Source organism: Bufo gargarizans, chromosome 2, assembly GCF_014858855.1.
Source record: "Bufo gargarizans isolate SCDJY-AF-19 chromosome 2, ASM1485885v1, whole genome shotgun sequence".
Classification (NCBI taxonomy): Eukaryota; Metazoa; Chordata; class Amphibia; order Anura; family Bufonidae; genus Bufo; species Bufo gargarizans.
The window spans coordinates 602,778,277-602,800,566 of NC_058081.1; the positions used below are offsets into that span (position 1 = coordinate 602,778,277).

The following is a 22,290-nucleotide window of genomic DNA, read 5'->3' on the forward strand; positions in this document are numbered from 1 at the left end:
GGATCCAATTGGCTGTCCGTCAAGATACTGGACGATCCTCGACCCAAATTGAGGCCCTTACTGGTGCTGACTGCAGCCCCATAACCATCAGACGGCACCTGAGACTGAAGGGCTTCAAAAACAAAAAACGTCTTCAAAGACCTCGTCTCCTTGAACGCCACAGAACTGCTCGTTTGGACTTTGCAAGAGAGCACCAAACATGGGACATTCAAAGGTGGAAGAAAGTTTTATTCTCCGAGATTATTTTTTTTTACCTTGATGGTCCTGATGGTTTCCAACATCACTGGCATGACAAGCAGATCCCACCTGAGATGTTTTCTACGCGCCACAGTGGAGGGGGCGCCATAATGGTCTGGGGTGCGTTTTCCTTCAGTGGAACAATGGAGCTTCAGGAAGTGCAGGGGCGTCAAACGGCCGCTGGCTATGTCCAGATGTTGCAGAGAGCATTCCTCATGACTGAGGGCCCTCGCCTGTGTGGTAACGACTGGGTTTTTCAACAGGACGACACTACAGTACACAATGCCCGCAGGACAAGGGACTTTTTCCGGGAGAATAACATCACTCTTTTGACCCATCCTGCGTGTTCCCCTGATCTAAATCTAATTGAGAACCTTTGGAGATGGATGGCAAGGGAAATTTTGGAAGTGATAAACAATAACGGCAGAGCTACTGATTACTGAGTTCATGTTTGGAAGTTGGATTTCAGTTTATTCGTTGTTTTCATTAAATTGAATGCTCAAAAAATGTTTTGTCTCACTCCCATTTCTTCCTTTTGCATGCTGAAGCTCTACTTGGAACCTTGTTAAGATCCAGCCAGGCTAAATAGGATTTTTTTGCCATTTTTCAAGTGGTCTTAAACTTTTGATCAGTACTGTACAAATCAGGATGTATCATAAATCAGTCATCGCCTCAATGGCAGCCACTGTAGACTTGAGACATCCCAGGTCGTGTGTCCTGCTGGTTCATAGCACAGATCGATTTCAGACGATTCCAGGAAATGAAAGATGGTTAAAGGGATTCTGTCACCTCCCCTAAGCCAAAAAACGATTTTAAAGCAGCCATGAAGCACAGTTTACCTGGATTAGGCTGTGCTCTTTTATCTTGAAATCCGTCCAGCAGTTACTGCAAAAAACGACTTTGATTGATATGTAAATGTGTCCTAAAGGTGCCCAGAGGGGCGTTTTTCTCTTCTTAGAGAGCCCAGTACCGCCCCTCTTTCAGTGCCCAGCCCGCCTTCCTTGCACTGTCTAACCGCCGCCCCCAGCCTGCCACAGCCTCTCCTCCCTCTCCTCCCCCTCCCTCACGCCGAACGAACTCTCGCACAGGCGCAGTACCCACTGAGGGCTGCGCCTGTGCGATCATCAGGAGACTGAGGGCGGCAGCTTCATCTTCGTCACTGGGCATGCGCCGAGCCCAGTGACGTCCGATGTTCGCTCTTTCCCTCAGTCAGCCTGGTAGGAAGCGCAGAGGATTGCCGATCGGCTAAATACAATACAGCTTTACTTAATATAATAATACCTAATTTGCCCCAACAAATACTTATTTCTTTCCTGAAGGGAGGGTGGGGAAAGAAATCGCTGGCCCTCTTCACTGTGGCAGGCAGACTGGAGAAAGCGCAGGGTGCAGCAGCCAAGGCGGCACTGAAAGAGGGGCGGTACTGGGCTCTCTAAGAAGAAAAAAACGCCCCTCTGGGCACCTTCAGGACACATTTACATATCAATCAAAGTCGTTTTTTGCAGTAACTGCTGGACGGATTTCAAGATAAAAGAGCACAGCCTAATCCAGGTAAACTGTGCTTCATGGCTGCTTTAAAATCGTTTTTTGGCTTAGGGGAGGTGACAGAATCCCTTTAAGGCTTCGTTCACATCTGCATCTGGCATTAGATTCTTCTATTCCGTCATACAAACAGAAAAAGGTACGCAAGCCAAAAACGGCTCTGTCACTTGACGGACACCACGGACTATATGTGATGAAGGCTCTGTTAGCCTAAATAAATCCTGCTTGATATCAGCAATGAGAATTGTCCAGTCCTGTCCAAAATCACTGCAGATAGTTGTCATATACAGCACTTTGTGTTTCAATTCGTCACCATTTTCAAGATCTCTCCTTGCTGAATGAGAACATTCCTGTTTACAGAGACTGAAAACCCAACCTGACACTTCGCACAACTGAGGGTTTGTTGCAATTGCAGTCAGTCTGGACAATACTAAGGTAAGCACATCAGCAGCACAAATCTCTTTCCTGTTCTGGCCATTTGTTACACTGTATCAGTGCAGGTGAAATGTATCAGCTTGGAGTCCAGGCTGTTTATCTCACAGAGGAGTTTCTAGACCAGATGCAATTGTAACAAACTCTCAGTGAGCATCAATCAGGGCAGGTTTTCATCTTCAGGATGGATCTATTTTCCGACAGCAAGAAGAGATCTGTAATTGTAAAGAATTTAAACACAAAGAGGGACATCTATTAAAGCTACTTTCACACTGGCGTTTTGGCTTTCCGTTTGTGAGATCCGTTCAGGGCTCCCACAAGAGGTCCAAAACGGATCAGTTTGCATTCTAAATGGAAAAGGGTCCGCTCAGAATGCATCAGTTTGCCTCCGTTCTGTCTCCATTCCGCTTTGGTGTCCGTCTGACGAAACTGAGCCAAACGGATCCGTTCTGACACAGAATGTTAGGCCTCTTTCACACTTGCGTTGTCCGGATCCGGCGTGTACTCCACTTGCCGGAATTACACGCCGGATCCGGAAAAACGCAAGTGTACTGAAAGCATTTGAAGACGGATCCGTCTTCAAAATGCTTTCAGTGTTACTATGGCACCCAGGACGCTATTAAAGTCCTGGTTGCCATAGTAGGAGCGGGGAGCGGTATACTTACAGTCCGCGCGGCTCCCGGGGCGCTCCAGAGTGACGTCAGAGCGCCCCATGCGCATGGATGACGTGCCATGCGATCACGTCATCCATGTGCGTGGGGCGCCCTGACGACACTCTGGAGCCGCACGGACGGTAAGTATGCTGCTCCCCCGCTACACTTTACCATGGCTGCCAGGACTTTAGGGTCCCGGCAGCCATGGTAACCATTCAGAAAAAGCTAAACGTTGGATCCGGCAATGCGCCGAAACGACGTTTAGCTTAAGGCCGGATCCGGATTAATGCCTTTCAATGGGCATTAATTCCGGTTCCGGCCTTGCGGCAAGTCTTCAGGATTTTTGGCCGGAGCAAAAAGCGCAGCATGCTGCGGTATTTTCTCCGGCCAAAAAACGTTCCGTTCCAAAACTGAAGACACCCTGATGCATCCTGAACGGATTTCACTCCATTCAGAATGCATCAGGATAAAATTGATCAGGATTCTTCCGGCATAGAGCCCCGACGACGGAACTCTATGCCGGAAGAAAAGAACGCAGGTGTGAAAGAGCCCTAAGTCAATGGGGACGGATCAGTTTTCTATGACACAATAGAAAACTGATCCGTACTCCATTGACTTTCAATGGTATTCAAGACGGATCCGTCTTGGCTATGTTAAAGATAATACAAACGGATCCGTTCTGAACTGATGCAGACGTTTTGTATTATCTGAACGGATCCGTCTGTGCAGATCCATGACGGATCCGCACCAAACGCGAGTGTGAAAGTAGCCTAAGACTGGCAATTGATACACCGGTCTTAATCCCTGTGCGCTGCCAATGGATGCGCCTAAGTTATGTTAAGGTGTGGCTAACACATAACTTTGGCGCTTGTTGCCGTGTGCGATATGCTTTCATCTACGCCAACAACCTTGCTGGCATAGATTAAGCTAATTTTCCACACTGGCATTGAAAATGGTGAATGTGATGGGCCTGCCCTCTTCCTTGCCCATGCCATGCCCCCCTTTTTTCACCACATCAAAATTGGAGAGGGGAATACTCGCAAATTTTTACACAAAACACCTTTGCGTCAAAATCTGCTACATAAATACGCCATAAAGTGGCATAAAAAAAAGATAATAAATGACCTCCAAAATGTATTAGAAATGCAAATGTTACCATTATACAAATATTAAACTTTAATTACAGAAGACTGGACTGGTCCTTTAAATTTTCCTGCCGTCAGCCAGGCCGGATTCACAGGAGCAATGACATTATCTGCCATCCTTGGACTTTGCCGCTCCGGTTACTCTCTTGTGTCATAGTCTGGGTGATAAGGTATCTCATCGGGGTCAGTGATCTGGACTGATACCTGACCTGGATTTCTGGATTATCCTGGGTTTCAAGGACCTGATTTAGTCGTCAATCAATAAACCTTACACTGCAATTACACAGAGTTACATGGAATCCATCTGGGGCATGTGGTTCGCTCAATGTTGCAGAGTGGCCCCTGACGCATGAAGAGGTTAATGAGCCTGAGGTCGCAGTTCATCCAGCTTTATGAGATAAGGTGCACGGGATGTCGTCGAGAGCCATCTTTGTGGCGTCGGATCTTAGTTGGTCTTCTTGGCTTCGCCATTTTTCTCTCCTGCCAGTTTCCTGCACAGGTCATGTGGGCCGTTCCCTTCCAGGGCTGAGGGGTTCTTGTAGGACCCCCCAATTTTATCCCAGAGAGTGAAATACTGGCCGAAGTTATAGTCGAAGTAGAGGTGGTGGTCAGTGTGGTGAGCAGCGCCATTAATGATGCTCTCAAAGGCCTTGGGGACGCGATAATCTCCATCGTGTATAGACACGGTCCAGATGTTGACAAAGATGTACAGGCCCAGATAGGTGACCTTGTGTAAGGGGAAGATGAAGGGGTAGATGTGGTAGGGGAGGCTTTGGAGGAAGCCATCCAGTGGGTGGAAGGCGTGACTGGCAAATGGGGTGGTCACTTTCCAAACGTGATGAGGCTTGTGCACGTTCTGAAAGACACAAGTACAATCCATGGTCATATTTCATACTACATGCAGAATAATGGGACCTGCTCAGTGCCAGATTATCAGATATTAGATTACAGGGTGACCACACAGCACGATTGTGTTCCATTTGTTAATGGCTGCAATATCGGACAGCTATCGTCAATGCAGACTGATGATAACAGAGTGATCCTCATCACTTTACAGTAGAGCCGCTGCAGCGCGTAAACGCGACTACAATGTCTGGTCACATCCTCAACCCACACCAGGAAAAATCACAGTTAAACCAGGTAGGGCTAGCTCCGCTGAGTGTAATGACACCGTTCACTGACTGATCTGTTGCTTAATTCTGGAGAAAATGAGTCCATATGCAAATAAGCAGTTAGGTGCGCTGAGGGCAGGGCCAAGACCCTTGCTCCTCCTGTTTTCTCTGCCAGCCCCTCCCTATTCTTGACTGACAAGGCTAGTCTTCTGCATAATCATCTCACCCGGCCATGTCAATCAAGAAGGAGAGGGAGGGATTGGCAATGGAATACCGGGGATACGTTTGAAATTTTGTGGGCCAATTTTGGTGCAAAACAATGCATAAGTCATGCCCCCTTTCGCATGGAGCAACACCAGTTCCGTTAAAGGGATTATCCAAACGCTATAATGCCTGGACCCCTCACACAGGTTGTAGTTACCTTGCTCCCCGGCACCCGCGTCGCTTCTGATGCCCGCACGGTCGCCGCTGCATCTCCCCATCGTGTGGATCAAAACATCCAGCGAAGGGGGGGGGGGGGGGAAGGTAACTACAATCACAGACACATTTACCTGCACTGATACACTGTAAAAAACTATAAGGTGTTTGGCTCACAGAGGATTCCCTGACAGCAAAGTGCGATAAACAGGAAACTAAAGCTAAGTTTACAAGACTGGACTGCTCCTTTTAAAAGACCTCGAGCTGGAGTTCCCCTTTATCTGTGCCATCAGTGTAAATGTGACGCATATGTCGTACCTTATAAATCAGCTTATGATGCAAGAAGCGATGGATCCAGTAGATGCACATGTCCGTGAAGAAGAGGAAGGAGAACATACTTAAGATGACACCAAACCAGCCTGTGGGGGACAAACAGCTTATCAACCAGTGCTGGATGAGGACACCGATCATGAGATCTCAGGTGCAGAAAGGCGACACGCTGTTTTTTGTTTTATTTTGGCGACTTTTTTAGCATTTCATTGGCTGCTTGAATGTTGCAGTTTACCTCATCCCACCAGGGCCACCCTGCAATTCAGATCATGTGATGGGCTGGGGCACGCTCCCAGGAAAATGGCATACAGTTACCCAAGGATGAGATATGGTCTGTAAAGTAACCATCACATAGGGTCAGATGAATTGCTGCCATCCTGTGCTGATCCTGCATTTTACTCCAGTGCTGCGCTCACTATTCTGCTGGTGGAGTCACTGTATACATACATTACTTATCCTGTACTGTTCCTGAATTACAGCTTGTATTATACTCCAGAGCTGCGCTCACTATTCTGCTAGTGGAGTCACTGTGTACATACATTACATTACTTATCCTGTACTGTTCCTGAATTACAGCTTGTATTGTACTCCAGAGCTGCGCTCGCTATTCTGCTGGTGGAGTCACTGTCTACATATATTACATTACTTATCGTGTACGGATCCTGAGTTACATCTTGTATTATACTCCAGAGCTGCACTCACTATTCTGCTATAGGAGTCACTGTGTACATACATTACTTATCCTGTACTGTTCCTGAATTACAGCTTGTATTATACTCCAGAGCTGCACTCACTATTCTGCTGGTGGAGTCACTGTGTACATATATTACATTACTTATCGTGTACGGATCCTGAGTTACATCTTGTATTATACTCCAGAGCTGCACTCACTATTCTGCTATAGGAGTCACTGTGTACATACATTACTTATCCCGTACTGTTCCTGAATTACAGCTTGTATTATACGCCAGAGCTGCGCTCACTATTCTGCTGGTGGAGTCACTGTATACATACATTACATTACTTATCATGTACGGATCCTGAGTTACATCTTGTATTATACTCCAGAGCTGCACTCACTATTCTGCTATAGGAGTCACTGTGTACATACATTACTTATCCCGTACTGTTCCTGAATTACAGCTTGTATTATACGCCAGAGCTGCGCTCACTATTCTGCTGGTGGAGTCACTGTATACATACATTACATTACTTATCGTGTACGGATCCTGAGTTACATCCTGTATTATACTCCAGAGCTGCACTCATTATTCTGCTGATGGAGTCACTGTGTACATACATTACTTATCCCGTACTGTTCCTGAATTACAGCTTGTATTATACGCCAGAGCTGCGCTCACTATTCTGCTGGTGGAGTCACTGTATAGATACATTACATTACTTATCGTGTACGGATCCTGAGTTACATCCTGTATTATACTCCAGAGCTGCACTCATTATTCTGCTGATGGAGTCCACAAGTTAGGTGAGTGTCCACAAGCTTGCTGACTGTTTCCAATAACAACCAGCAGCATTTTATTATTAAATATTACACTCCAGAGCTGTAATGTCTTTAGAAAGTGGCTCAGCTGTGGCCTCTGCTTTGTGGTTATGGCGCCACACGTGAACATTCTCTTACCATAAGGTGAGCTGTCAATGTTGTCATAAAGCCGACTGTACCCTCGGACCTCAGCCAAGAACAGACCCACGGTGGGGACACTAATCCACGGCATGGATTTCAGGGAGAAGATGATTTCTCGCCGCACTTGATTCTATTAGGAAAAAAAAGTAAACCTTTCAGTAAAGCACAAACAACATGAAACCAAGGGCAGCAGAAGGAAGACTCAGCCCAATTACATGCCACCTTACTGATGTTCTCCCTCCATGCTGATGCTATAGGGCAGAAGAGTTTGTATTCATATCTGGGCCCTGGTGGCCAAGAACCCAACAACCACCCTGCCAGACAAGTGTCATAACAGAGGATCGGGCAGACTAGACGGCAGGTACTGGAAACACGGGAGAGGTGGGCTTGGGCTTGGGCTAGAGGCGTGCGTGGGCAACTTGAACTGTTGGTGACGCCCCTCTGTGCACTTGGGACCCAATTTGCACACCAAAGTTTTGGAGTTTTGAAAAGTACCTAAAATCGTGACACTCAGCACCACATAGCACTGCCATCGCAGTAAAAGTAGGTGACAGATTCCCTTTAAAACAATATCTAAATGGCGCCAGGTCACAAGTGCGGGTAAAGTCTGATTACTCACCTCCAAAAACTGCGGGTGCTTCATAAGAGAGTGGTCAAATATGAAAAAGTAACTAAGGGCACCAAAAAGCAAGTAAATAACCACCCCCCCCAAATTGGTGACCAAAAAGAGGCTGAGGAGCTGGCGGAAGGGCTCGTCCTCATTCCACGATGCCGGGTAGACATAAGGCGTGAGGAAGTAATAATCTGCAGCGTTCAGGACGAGATCCATGGTGGCACCTGATACGGGAACAAAAGAAAAAATAAATATTAAATATTGTTTCCAGGCTGGTGTCCCCTTTAAGCTTTAAAGGGCAACTCCACTCAAGACTGAAAACTAAACTTTTTATACACCTTCCCAAATCAATCCTCTGACAGGGGCGTAGCTGAGGGCTTATGGGCCCTGGTGCGAGAGTTCAGCTTGGGTCCCGCTTCCATCAGTACTTTGTGGCCAGGAGCAGGAAGCACATCGCCTTCATGCTGCCTGAGGCAAAAATTGAAACCGCATTCCTCCCATGTCAAATTCTTGACCTCACCCCTTCCCTCCAGCCGGAGGTGTAACTTGACCAGCATGCACCTTCTATAATACCGGTGTCTTCTTATGCGGCACCAGGGTCTTTGGGCCCCTCGGGCTCCTGGGCGGGTAGCGACTGCTACCTCTGCACCCCCTATAGATACGCCCCTGCCTCTGCACCCCCTATAGCTACGCCCCTGCCTCTGGACACTAAGAGAAGGTGAAGCATTATACAGCGAACAATAACAGGCCATTAGATCCGCTGGCCCAACGCCGCCTACATAATTTATGGGGTCCTCATGCCAAATAGGGAAGAATAATGTCCCAAGTCTATGAATTCCGACAGGCTTTAACGGGGGAGGGTGGTAAGGCATGGTATGGTGACAGATCTGTCATGCCATCAATTTAGGTCCTGCGACATTTTAGAAAAGTGTCAGAACAGGGTCTCTTGTGGTGGCGCAGGCTGGACCAGCCCTGACACCTGTGAAGCCCTTCATGCAGGGGATGTCATCCCCTCCATACACATATGTGCACGACATACATTACACGGAGGCTCCAGTGACCCCGCAGTTACCTGCTTCCCGCTCCCCTCCGTCTCTGGTGTCGCGCTGCTGCGGTGATGTCGCAGGTGTCAGTGAAAGGGGGCGGGCTGTATAACGATATGACAGTATAAATGGGGCGTGGAGACATGGACCGATGTGACGTCACGTTCTTTCCCACTAGTAAGACGATCGACAGGGCGGTCATGTGGCCGGAATAGGAGCCGCTTATTGGCGGAGCTCCTGTCTCCAGTCACTAAGAGATCCGCCCCTTCTTTCTGCCGCTATAGAAAAGTAGGGGGCGTGGCCTCAGAAGAGCAGTTTGTACAGTAGGCTAAAAGCGTTGTTGTGGGCGGGGCTTGTTAACACGGGTTGGGGCGGGGTCATACAGCATTGATTGACGCGCTGTGTGTTGCCGCGGCACCCAGAGTGATCGTTACGGCAGTGAAGTGATCGGTACAACAGCGCCCAGGTGTTTATATGACCTTTGGAGCTCAGTGAGAGAATGCACTCGTCTGAACTAACTGTTCCTCTAGTCTATAGTACCCAGGGCCGGCTCCAGGTTCATGTGGGCCCTTGGGCGATAAATCTCAGTGGGCCCCCTTGTGGCATTTGTCAAATGTCACCACGGCATCTGAGGCCTCTTTCACACTTGCGTTGTCCGAATCCGGTGTGTACTCCACTTGCCGGAATTACACACCGGATCCGGAAAAACGCAAGTGAACTGAAAGCATTTGAAGACGTCTTCAAAATGCTTTCAGTGTTACTATGGCAGCCAGGACACTATTAAAGTCCTGGTTGCCATAGTAGGAGCGGGGGAGCAGTATACTTACAGTCCGCGGGGCGCTCCAGAGTGACGTCAGAGCGCCCCATGCGCATGGTTGACGTGCCATGCGATCACGTCATCCATGCGCGCGGGGCGCCCTGACGTCACTCTGGAGCGCCCCCGGAGCCGCACGGACGGTAAGTATACTGCTCCCCCGCTCCCCGCTACACTTTACCATGGCTGCCAGGACTTTAGCGTCCCGGCAGCCATGGTAACCATTCAGTAAAAGCTAAACGTCGGATCCGGCAATGCGCCGAAACGACGTTTAGCTTAAGGCCGGATCCGGATCAATGCCTTTCAATGGGCATTAATTCCGGATCCGGCCTTGCGGCAAGTCTTCAGGATTTTTGGCCGGAGCAAAAAGCGCAGCATGCTGCGGTATTTTCTCCGGCCAAAAAACTTTCCGTTCCGGAACTGAAGACACCCTGATGCATCCTGAACGGATTTCACTCCATTCAGAATGCATTAGGATAAAACAGGATTCTTCCGGCATAGAGCCCCGACAACGGAACTCTATGCCGGAAGAAAAGAACGCAGGTGTAAAAGAGCCCTGAGAGTGTTAAAAAAACGGAAGCACAGGCTTTTTGCTCAGACCCGCCTTCCCCCAGGGGAGATCGGGGAAAAGCACCCTGTTTTAAAAATGAGCCACAGCCTGTACTAGGCTTCCAGGCTCATTGTTAGAATATTCCAGTTCTGGCCACTAGGTGGCAGCACTAAACTGTGATATGGTGATTTCTATATAGACGTAGCAGAAGGACCCGGCTTCGCACAGGTATATTTCATCTATTTCATTTTATGTTTCCCTGTGTCGTAAAAAAGTCTCCCCCATAACAGTGACCTTTACAGTACCCATCCCTTTAAAAATGACCTCCATAGTGCCTGTTCCTTTAAAGGGAGTCTGTCACCACATTTGACCATATTAGACAGATCCTATAGCGTTATATGTGCCACCCAGCAGCTAAAAACGGTACCTTTGTTGCATATAACCGAGTCTTCTTTCTGTCAAAAATGAACTTTGAAGATTATGTAAATGAGCCCTCTCAAGTGCCCAGGGCGGTGTCTCAATCTTCCGAGCCCAAGACCGGACCTCCCCAACGGCTCATAACCCTGCCCTCCGTGTGCCTGTGCCCGCCCGTTTACTCCCCTCCCCTCGCCTTTTCCATTGCGGCTGCGCGGACAAATTAGGTATTGCGATGCCCTGCCAGGACCGGGCATCACATTGCGCATGCGCCAGCTACGAGTCTCGCAGGGTTATGAGCCGTTGGGGAGGTCCGGTCTTGGGCTCGGAAGATTGAGACACCGCCCTGGGCACTTGAGAGGGCTCATTTACATAATCTTCAAAGTTCATTTTTGACAGAAAGAAGACTCGGTTATATGCAACAAAGGTACCGTTTTTAGCTGCTGGGTGGCACATATAACGCTATAGGATCTGTCTAATATGGTCAAATGTGGTGACAGACTCCCTTTAACAGTGATCTTGCCCACCTCTTTAACAGTGATCTCCATAGTTGACGCCCCTTTAACAGTAACCGCCCCTTTAACAGTAACCTTCACAGTGTCCGCCCCTTTAACAGTGACCTCCACAGTGCCTGCCCCTTTAACAGTGACCTTCATAGTGGCTGCCCCTTTAACACTGATCTTCACAGTGCCCGTCCCTTTAACAGTGACTTCCACAGTGCCCACCCCTTTAACAATGACCTCCACAGTGCCCGCCTCTTTAACAGTGACCTCCACAGTGCCCTCCCCTTTAACAGTGACCTCCACAGTGCTCGCCCCTTTAATAGTGACCTTCACAGTGTCCGACCCTTTAACACCTTAAGGACCGAGCTCATTTTCACCTTAAAAGGGTTGTCCCACTTCATTAAAAAGGGTTACATTAAATTATTGCCCCCCACTGAACATTTCTTCAAATACATGTAATTAAAAAAAACATAGCATTCAGCCTAAAAACGCTCCTTTCACTCCCCTTAGTTTGTGCTGGTATCCCATGGATACGGCCACATCTCGCCGGCCGCATCCATGCCGCACCTGCGCACTGGTAACTATTGCGATCCTACAGCCGGCCTCTCACTCACACTGTGAGCGCGCACGTCGCATAGTTTTGCGCATGCGCGGGCGCCCGATCATAGCAATGTATTACTGTATTCTTGTGGCAGGAGGGAAGCGCACGGTGTCATAGCAACCGAGGACGCCGTGCGCTCCCTCCTGCCGCTGGAATACAGTGATACTCTCTTATAGATCATAGCAGTGTATCACTGTATTCCGGCGGCAGGAGAGAGCGCACGGCGTCCTCGGTTGCTATGACGCCGTGCGCTCCCCCCTGCTGCCGGAAAACAGTAATACACTGCTATCATCTATAAGAGAGTATCACTGTATTCCGGCGGCAGGAGGGAGCGCACGGCGTCATAGCAACCGAGGACGCCGTGCTCTCTGGTGCCCAGAAGGAGTCCAGGCGGCAATCCACAGATCCCCCCACCCCATAAGTGCCATCCACAGGGGGATGGGCTTTACATACTCTGCAGGCTCCTTGTGGATGACTCATCCACATGAACGAGCACGCAAGGACTGAGCTCTCGGGGTGAGTCATGAGGAGGCGTGGCCGGCCTTCACTCCACTGCCGGAGCCAAACCAGGAAGTTATCAGGACATTTACTGCTGGTAAGATTGAAAAAGCAAAGTGGGACAACCCCTTTAAGGACCAGGCCATTTTTTGCTAATCTGACCAGTGTCACTTTTTGTGGTGATAACTTTAAAACGCTTTGACTTATCCAGGCCATTCTGAGATTGTTTTTTCGGCATATATTGTACTTCATGACACTGGTAAAATGAAGTAAAAAAAAAATTAATATTTATAAAAAAAATACCAAATTTACCAAAAATTTGTAAAAAATTGCAAATTTCCAAGTTTCAATTTCTCTGCTTCTATAATACATAGTAATACCTCCAAACATAGTTATTACTTTACATTCCCCATATGTGTACTTCATGTTTGCATCATTTTGGGAATTATATTTTATATTTTGGGGATGTTACAAGGCTTAGAAATTTAGAAGCAAATATTGAAATTGTTCAGAACTTTTCAAAAACCCAATTTTTAGGGACCAGTTCAGGTCTGAAGTCACTTTGTGAGGCTTATATTGTGGCAAACCTAGCCACTTCTGGACTATAATGTAAGAAGGTTGTCCGTACGTTTGAATGCAATATTTGGGAATGTGGTATTTTATATTGCTACTACTGCCCCTTTTAGACTGGGTAGCAGATTGCATTCAGGCTGTCTTACAGATTATGTATGTTATTATGTGTTCGGTTACATTGTATATGTGTATGCCAGGGTTCAAGTTAGTCTATTACGTTTGGTAATTGTATTTTGTGGATTACGTCTCAGACAATGCTTATTGTGTTGGTTAATTACGTCTCAGACAAGGCTCATTTGGTTTTGTGTATTGTGTTACAGACAGAGGGGAGTTTGTGTACAATGGCATGGGGAACTGTATAAATATACAAGCTTGTGAATAAAGCGAGTAGTTGACTCCCAGACTGTGTTTCGTCCGGTTATTGGGAGGATTGGGAATATTGCCGTACTGTTCAGCGCTGACTGTGAATTTACCTGTTATACCAGCGGAGATCGTGGATTCTAATATTGCACTCCGCTACATATATAATAGAAACCACCCAAAAATGACCCCATTCTAGAAACTACACCCCTCAAGGTATTAAAAACTGATTTTACTAACTGTGTTAACCCTTTAGGTGTTCCACAAGAATTAATGGAAAATAGAGATACAATTTCAAAATTTCACTTTTTTGGCAGATTTTCCATTTTAATAATTTATTACAAAGCAAGGGTTAACAGCCAAACAAGACTCAATATTTATGGCTCTGATTCTGTAGTTTACAGAAACACCCCATATGTGGTCGTAAACCACTGTACGGGCACACGGCAGGGCGCAGAAGGAAAGGAATGCCATACGTTTTTGAAAGGCAGATTTTGCTAGACAGTTTTTTTTTTTTTACACCATGTCCCATTCGAAGCCCCCCTGATGCACCCCTAGAGTAGAAACTCCATAAAAGTGACTCCATCTAAGAAACTACACCCCTTAAGGTATTCAAAACTGATTTTACAAACATTGTTAACCCTTTAGGTGTTCCACAAGAGTTATTGGCAAATAGAGATGACATTTCAGAATTTAAATTTTTGGGCAAATTTTCCATTTTACAATTTTTTTTTCTAGTTACAATGCAAGGGTTAACAGCCAAACAAAACTCATTATTTATGGCCCTGGTTCTGTAGTTTACAGAAACACCCCATATGTGGTCATAAACCACTGTACGGGCACACTGTAGGACACAGAAGGAAAGGAATGCCATACGGTTTTTGAAAGGCAGATTTTGCTAGACAGTTTTTTTTGGGACACCATATCCCATTTGAAGCCCCCCTGATGCACCCCTAGAGTAGAAACTCCATAAAAGTTACTCCATCTAAGAAACTACACCCCTCAAGGTATTCAAAACTGATTTTACAAACGTCGTTAACCCTTTAGGTGTTCCACAAGAGATATTGGCAAATAGAGATGACATTTCAGAATTTAAATTTTTGGGCAAATTTTCCATTTTACTATTTTTTTTTCCAGTTACAAAGGAAGAGTTAACAGCCAAACAAAACTCATTATTTATGGCCCTGATTCTGTAGTTTACAGAAACACCCCATATGTGGTCGTAAACCACTGTACGGGCACACGGTAGGACACAGAAGGAAAAGAATGCCATACGGTTTTTGAAAGGCAGATTTTGCTAGGCAGTTTTTTTTGGACACCATGTCCCATTTGAAGCCCCCCTGATGCACCCCTAGAGTAGAAACTCCATAAAAGTGACTCCATCTAAGAAACTACACCCCTCAAGGTATTCAAAACTGATTTTACAAACGTTGTTAACCCTTTAGGTGTTCCACAAGAGTTATTGGCAAATAGAGATGAAATTTCAGAATTTAAATTTTTGGGCAAATTTTCCATATTACTATTTTTTTCCCAGTTACAAAGCAATTGTTAACAGCCAAACAAAACTCATTATTTATGGCCCTGATTCTGTAGTTTACAGAAACACCCCATATGTGGTTGTAAACTGCTGTACGGGCACACGGCAGGGCGCAGAAGGAAAGGAATGCCATACGGTTTTTGGAAGGCAGATTTTGCTAGACAGTTTTTTTGGACACCATGTCCCATTTGAAGCCCCCCTGATGCACTCCTAGAGTAGAAACTCCAAAAAAGTGACCCCATTTTAGAAACTACGGGATAGGGTGGACGTTTTGTTGGTACTAGTTTAGGGTACATATGATTTTTGGTTGCTCTATATTACACTTTTTGTGAGGCAAGGTAACAAGAAATAGCTTTTTTGGCACAGTTTTTTTTTTGTTATTTACAACATTCATCTGACAGTTTAGATCATGTGGTATTTTTATAGAGCAGGTTGTCACGGACGTGGCGATACCCAATATGTATACAATTTTTTTATTTATGTAAGTTTTACACAATGATTTCATTTTTGAAAGAAAAAAAATATGTTTTAGTGTCTCCATAGTCTGAGAGCCATAGTTTTTTCAGTTTTTGGGCGATTATCTTGGGTAGGGTATGATTTTTGCGGGATGAGATGACGGTTTGATTGGCGCTATTTTGGGGTGCATATGACTTTTTGATCGCTTGCTATTACACTTTTTGTGACATAAGATGACAAAAAATTGCTTTTTTTACACCATTTTTATTTTTTTACGGTGTTCACCTGAGGGGTTAGGTCATGTGATATTTTTATAGAGCTGGTCGATACGGACGCAGCGATACCAAATATGTATACTTTTTTTTATTTATGTAAGTTTTACACAATGATTTCATTTTTGAAACAAAAAAAATCATGTTTTAGTGTTTCCATAGTCTAAGAGCCATAGTTTTTTCAGTTTTGGGCCGATTATCTTGGGTAGGGTATGATTTTTGCGGGATGAGATGAAGCTTTGATTGGGGCTATTTTGGGGTGCATATGAATTTTTGATCGCTTGCTATTACACTTTTTGTGATGTAAGGTGACAAAAAATTGTTTATTTAGCACAGTTTTTATTTTGTATTCTTTACGGTGTTCATCTGAGGGGTTAGCTTATGTGATATTATTATAGAGCTGGTCGATACGGACGCGGGGATACCTAATATGTATACTTTTTTTTATTTATGTAAGTTTTACACAATAATATCATTTCGAAACAAAAAAAAAATCATGTTATAGTGTCCCCATAGTTTTTTTTTTTTTTGGGCCATTCTCTCATGTAGGAGCTCATTTTTTGCGGGATGAGGTGACGGTTTGATTGGTACTATTTCGGCGTACATGCGACTCTTTTGATCACTTTTATTACCTTTTTTGGGAACTAAGGTGGGCAAAATTTCAATTTCCTGATAGTTTTTTTATATTTTTTTTATGGCGTTCTCCGTGCGGGGAAAGTAACATGACCGTTGTATAGATCAGGTCGTTACGGACGCGGAGATACCTAATATGTGTAGTGTATTTTATTTTTTTACTTTTATTGAGTGATAAATGTGTTTTTATTATCTTTACTTTTTTCACTTTTTCTTTTTTACATTTTTTGTACCCAGACCCACTTGGTTCTTGAAGATCCAGTGGGTCTGATGTCTGTATAATACAGTACAGTACCCTATATAGGGTACTGTACTGTATTTTACTTACACTGAACAGATCTATGCCTTTAGCATAGATCTGTTCAGCACCATGGACAGCAGGACGCCTAAGAAGGCGTCCTGTTGCCATGGGAACCTTCCCCGTCTGCCACAACTGAGCAGACGGGGAAGGGGAAGGAGGGGAGCTCCCTCCATCTGTCCCCCCATCCATCTGGGGGCTGCAAAGGCACAGCAGCCCCCTGATGGCAGAGGGAGGGAGCTCCCTGACTTAACCCTTTCCATACAGCGGTCCGTACGGACCGCTGTATGGAAAGGGTGAAACGGCTGACATCGCAGCAATGTCAGCCGTTTATACCAGAGTGTCAGCAATGTGCTGACACTCTGGTATACACCACTGACCACCAATGAAAATTCAGGGGGAGGTGGGCCGAGGATCGCGATCCCGCCTGCCGCACCGCCCGCAAACGCCCACAACCCGCCCCCCTGCACCCCGCCGACATAAAATCATTCAGGGGTGCAGGGGGGGTGGGGAGTGGTTACATTTTTTTTTACTTTGGCCATTTTAAAGTTTCTGATCCCTGCGGTCCCAGAAATTACAGAAAGCGCTGCAAACCGCAGGTCTGAATTGACCTGCGGTTTGCAGCGATCGCCGATACGGGGGGGGTCACATGACCCCCCTTGGCATTGACCCTGGGTGCCTGGCTATGTGTAACAGCCGGCACTCAGCGCTGTCACTATGTCTGCAGACATGGTGACAGTTTAATGCCAGGACGAGTATACTCGTTAAGTACCGTTGTTCCAGGACGAGTATACTCATCCAAGGTCCTGAATGTGTTAACATTGACAACCCCTTTAACAGTGACCTTTATAGTGGCCGCCCCTTTAACAGTGACCTTCACAGTGCCCGTCTCTTTAACAGTGACTTCCACAGTGTCTGCCCCTTTAACAGTGACCTCCGCAGTGCCTACCCCTTTAACAGTGACCTCCACAGTGCCCGCCCCTTTAACAGTGAACTCCACAGCGCCTGTCCGTTTATTAGTGGTCCCTGCCCCCAATGCATGTAGCAGTGTAGTTGTGCTGTCATACGTCATATATTAATGAATATTAATTTAATATATTAGTGAATATTTAAAGGGAACCTGTCACCAGGATTTTGTGTATAGAGCTGAGGACATGGGTTGCTAGATGGCCGCTAGCACATCCACAATACCCAGTCCCCATAGCTCTGTGTGCTTTTATTGTGTAAAAAAAAAACGATTTGCTACATATGCAAATTAACCTGAGATAAGTCCTGTCCCGGAGATGAGTCACATACAGGACTCATCTCAGGTTAATTTGCATATGTATCAAATCGTTTTTTCTAGCAACCCATGTCCTCAGCTCTATACACAAAATCCAAGTGACAAGTTCCCTTTAAAAGAGGAGGCTATTTTCTCACCCTTAGGATCCATTCACACGTCCGTTGTTTCTTTCCTGATCTGTTCTGTTTTTTGCGGAACAGATCTGGACCAGTTCTGTACCCATTCATTTTCAATGGGTCCTGAAAATAAATCGGACATTATGCTGTCCGATTTTTTTCAGGACCAATTGAAAATGAATGGGTACAGAACTGGTCCAGATCTGTTCCGCAAAAAAAAAAAACAGATCAGGAAAGAAACAACGGACGTGTGAATGGACCCTTAAAGGGAGTCTTTCACCTAAAATGACCATTATACACCACAAACATCATGATATCCATTACATTCCCCATATTTTAATCTTACCTTTCATATTGTTGTCCGTCGCCTATTCTCTCTTAAAAACGCTTTTAATCCATATGCTAATTAGGTTCTGAAGGTGCCCAGGGGCGGCGTTTATGCGGCCGGTGCCCAGGCTCCACGGCGCTGTTCAAATCAAACCCCTCCCCTTTCACCCTTCTGGCCCGCCCTCGGTTCTTCAGATACCATCCTCCAGTCAATGACAGATCCTGCGCCTGCGCACTCCATTACCCACTAGGGCAGAGGCAGCAGAGCGTTTAATCCGCATGCGCCGGCCCGATCTAGCCGGCGGAAGTAAACTGCCAAAATATCGGGATGTACGGGCCGGCGCATGCGCATTAAACGCTCTGCTGCCTCTGCCCTAGTGGGTAATGGAGTGTGCAGGCGCAGGATCTGTCATTGACTGGAGGATGGTATCTGAAGAACCGAGGGCGGGCCAGAGGGGTGAAAGGGGAGGGGTTTGATTTGAACAGCGCCGTGGAGCCTGGGCACCGGCCGCATAAACGCCGCCCCCTGGGCACCTTCAGAACCTAATTAGCATATGGATTAAAAGCGTTTTTAAGAGAGAATAGGCGACGGACAGCAATATGAAAGGTAAGATTATAATATGGGGAATGTAATAAATATCATCATGTTTGTGGTGTATAATGGTCATTTTAGGTGAAAGACTCTCTTTAAGGGTTGTAGAGGTAGAATTCTCAGATCACTGTCTGATTATGTTTTCTTTGATTATTTCAGAATCCCCCACCCCAAAATGGGAAGAGGTTACTGGAAGCTGAATTTGGGAGTCCTGGAGGAAGCAGAGGTGAGACAATCCTTTGAGGACTTCCTTCAGAGTCAGGTAGCTTTGCTGGATCTTTGTGAAACTAAGACCTCATGCACACGACAGTATTTTTTCACGGTCTGCAAAACGGGGTTCCGTTCTTCCGTGATCCATGTCCATTTTTTCTTCAGTTGTGCCTCCGTGTGTCAGTTTTTTTTGGGCGGACCGTCAGAAAATAAGGAATTGTGAAAAAAATGTAATTTTAATAACTCCACCCAGGATACTGGTATAAATGCAGGTCACCTGAGTGTGGTTTTGTGGCCATTTTCTGTAGTCTTTACAGGGTACGGAGGTTCTTTTGGCTGCTTCTCTTTGCTGTTTCACCATGTCGGATTCAGAGGAAGAGGTCTTAGTGCATTGGGTTGTTTCTCAGCGATGGGGACAGCGCACTCGCTACTGGAAAGGACACTTTCATACCCTCTACAAAGATCTGCGCCTGCATCCTGAGAAGTTCTATGCCTTCTGTTGGATGTCAGTGCCTACATTTGATCGCTTGCTGTCGTCTCTATGTACTGTCCTTACCTTCATGGACACCAATATGAGGCGCAGCATTTCTCCAGAGGAAAGGCTCATCGTCACGTTGAGGTAAGCAATATTTTACAATTAAATTATCAACAGTAATGTGCAGTGCTTGTGTCAGGAGTAACAGTGCAGTGCTTGTGTCAGTAATGTGCTAGAAAATGGCTGCTGTGAGACATGTGCTTCTGTTTGCTGAACTTTGCCCATAATGTTTTGTTGACATTTTTTTATTTGTTTTTTTTAAAAACCATTAATCCTTGACACATATTGAAGTTTTTTTTTTCTTTAGTGCAAGTTTCAAAATTGTGTTCAGCTAACGGCCTCCAGACACTTGCCAGTAGTTTGTGAAACATGGTGTTTTATTCAGTCAGTCAGCCATGTTACAGCAGGCTGTATCCTGCCTGTCTGAGTGAATAAATCATCTTTTTTTGACAATTTCTGGTGAGTGCAGCGGATTATTGTAGTGTCTGGAAGAATTGGGTCCCTCAGTCAGGACCCCTATCTGCGTGCACCTCCCGGCTTGAAGCCTAGATACCGGTCTGTACCCTATTGTGGTGGATTGTGGTGCTGCCAACCCCAGAGATTCTCAGCTAGCGTCCTCATCATAAATAATGTTCACATAAAATTTAGAACTTTCACATTACTTTTAGCATTTCAAAGGGGCTAAACACACTTGTTGTCACTTAGTTGTGGTAGTACTGCCCACACCCCAGTAGCTGTTAGGTCCCTTTCACACGAGCAAGTTTTCCGCGCGGGTGCAATGCGTGACGTGAACGCATAGCACCTGCACTGAATCCTGACCCATTCATTCCAATGGCTCTGTGTACATGAGCGTTGTTTTTCACGCATCAGTTCTGCCTTGCGTGAAAATCGCAGCATGTTCTATATTCTGCGTTTTTCACGCAGCCCTGGCCCCATAGAAGTGAATGGGGCTGCGTGAAAAACGCATTGCATCCGCAAGCAAGTGCGGGTGCAATGCGTTTTTCACTGATGGTTGTTAAGAGATGTTGTTTGTAAACATTCAGTTTTTTATCACGTGCGTGAAAAACGCATCAAAACGCATTGCACCCGCATGGAAAAAACAGAACAACTAAACGCAATCGCAGACAAAACTGACTGAACTTGCTTGCAAAATAGTGCGAGTTTCACTGAACGCATCCGGTCCCAATCTGCAACGCCCGTGTGAAACCAGCCTTAGGCCTCTTTCACACAGGCGTCATGTTTTTTGCCCGGATAAGAGGCGAGTGCGTTGCGGGAAAATGCGCGATTTTTCCGCGCGAGTGCAAAACATTGTCATGCGTTTTGCACTCGCGTGAGAAAAATCGCGCATGTTTGGTACCCAAACCCGAACTTCTTCACAGAAGTTCGGGCTTTGGATTGGTGTTCTGTAGATTGTATTATTTTCCCTTATAACATGGTTATAAGGGAAAATAATAGCATTCTGACTACAGAATGCTTAGTATAATAGTGCTGGAGGGGTTAAAAAAATAAAAAAGTTAACTCACCTTCTCCTCTTGATCGCGTAGTTCGTTCCCGGTCTGTCCTTTGCTAGCTGTGGGCTTGGGCTGAATGACCTGTGGTGACGTCAGATCACATGCTCCAATCACATGGTCCATCACCATGGTGATGGAGCATGTGATCTGACATCACCACAGGTCCTTTAGCCCACAGCTAGCAAAGAACAGACCGGGAACTACGCGATCAAGAGGATAAGGTGAGTTAACTTTTTTATTTTTTTAACCCTTCCAGCAATATTTTACTATGCATTCCGTAGTCAGAATGCTATTATTTTCCCTTATAACCATGTTATAAGGGAAAATAATACAGTGAATAGACTGTCACCTAGAACCCATGCGTGAAAATCGCACCGCATCCGCACTTGCTTGCGGATGCTTGCGATTTTCACGCAACCCCATTCACTTCTATGGGGCCTGCGTTGCGTGGATTATCGCACCGCAACGCACAAAGAGGAGCATGCTGCGATTTTCACGCAACGCATAAGTGATGCGTGAAAATCACCGCTCATGTGAACAGCCCCATAGAAATGAATGGGTCAGGATTCAGTGCGGGTGCAATGCGTTCAACTCACGCATCGCACCCGCGCGGAATACTCGCTCGTGTGAAAGGGGCCTTAGTGTTTTACTCCTAGACACAAATTTATTTATTTTTTTCTAGTCTAAACGACAAAGGACAAAGGGCAGTGATGGCGATCCGTTTACAAACTGAGTTTCCAAACTTCAACCCAAAACCCACGTATTTTTCGCTAAGTGACAACACGGCAATTTTACTAGAATTCTATAGTCCAATATAGTTTATGTTCCATGTATTTGATCATTGAGCTATAATAGCCTGCTTACATGCCGTGCTGCCTGTCCTGTTCCTAGTGCGCCCTGCGCAGATGAATGTTTTGCAAAGTCGAAGGTATATTGTAAAACCATATACTTTTTCAAGGGTGTGGGTGCCCACAGAGAGGGCCCTGAGTGCTGCCTCTGGCACCCGTGCCATAGGTACGCCACCACTGACATAGGGTGTCTAATA

General features: G+C 45.9%; 1 protein-coding gene across 1 annotated transcript; it reads right to left on the reverse strand.

Annotated features, from left to right (window-relative positions):
* Positions 1–3,982: 3,982 nt before the first annotated feature.
* SC5D (sterol-C5-desaturase) lies at positions 3,983–9,307 on the reverse strand. Its single transcript, XM_044278297.1, has 5 exons — positions 9,193–9,307; positions 8,127–8,344; positions 7,505–7,637; positions 5,854–5,954; positions 3,983–4,862 (listed from the first exon to the last, which is right to left on the reverse strand). Exons 2-5 carry the CDS (start codon positions 8,334–8,336, stop codon positions 4,452–4,454), a joined length of 855 nt encoding a protein of 284 aa, XP_044134232.1. The 5' UTR covers positions 8,337–8,344; positions 9,193–9,307; the 3' UTR covers positions 3,983–4,451.
* Positions 9,308–22,290: the final 12,983 nt, after the last annotated feature.

What these genes read in the sequence shown, in the direction of transcription:
- SC5D (XM_044278297.1), bottom strand. Translation starts at nt 8,336, where the DNA reads ATGGATCTCGTCCTGAACGCTGCAGATTATTACTTCCTCACGCCTTAT. An exon ending in CATTGACAGCTCACCTTATG is followed by an intron (nt 5,955 to 7,504) that starts GTAAGAGAATGT and finishes TGTCCCCCACAG; the next exon opens with GCTGGTTTGGTGTCATCTTA. An exon ending in ATCATAAGCTGATTTATAAG is followed by an intron (nt 4,863 to 5,853) that starts GTACGACATATG and finishes TGTGTCTTTCAG; the next exon opens with AACGTGCACAAGCCTCATCA.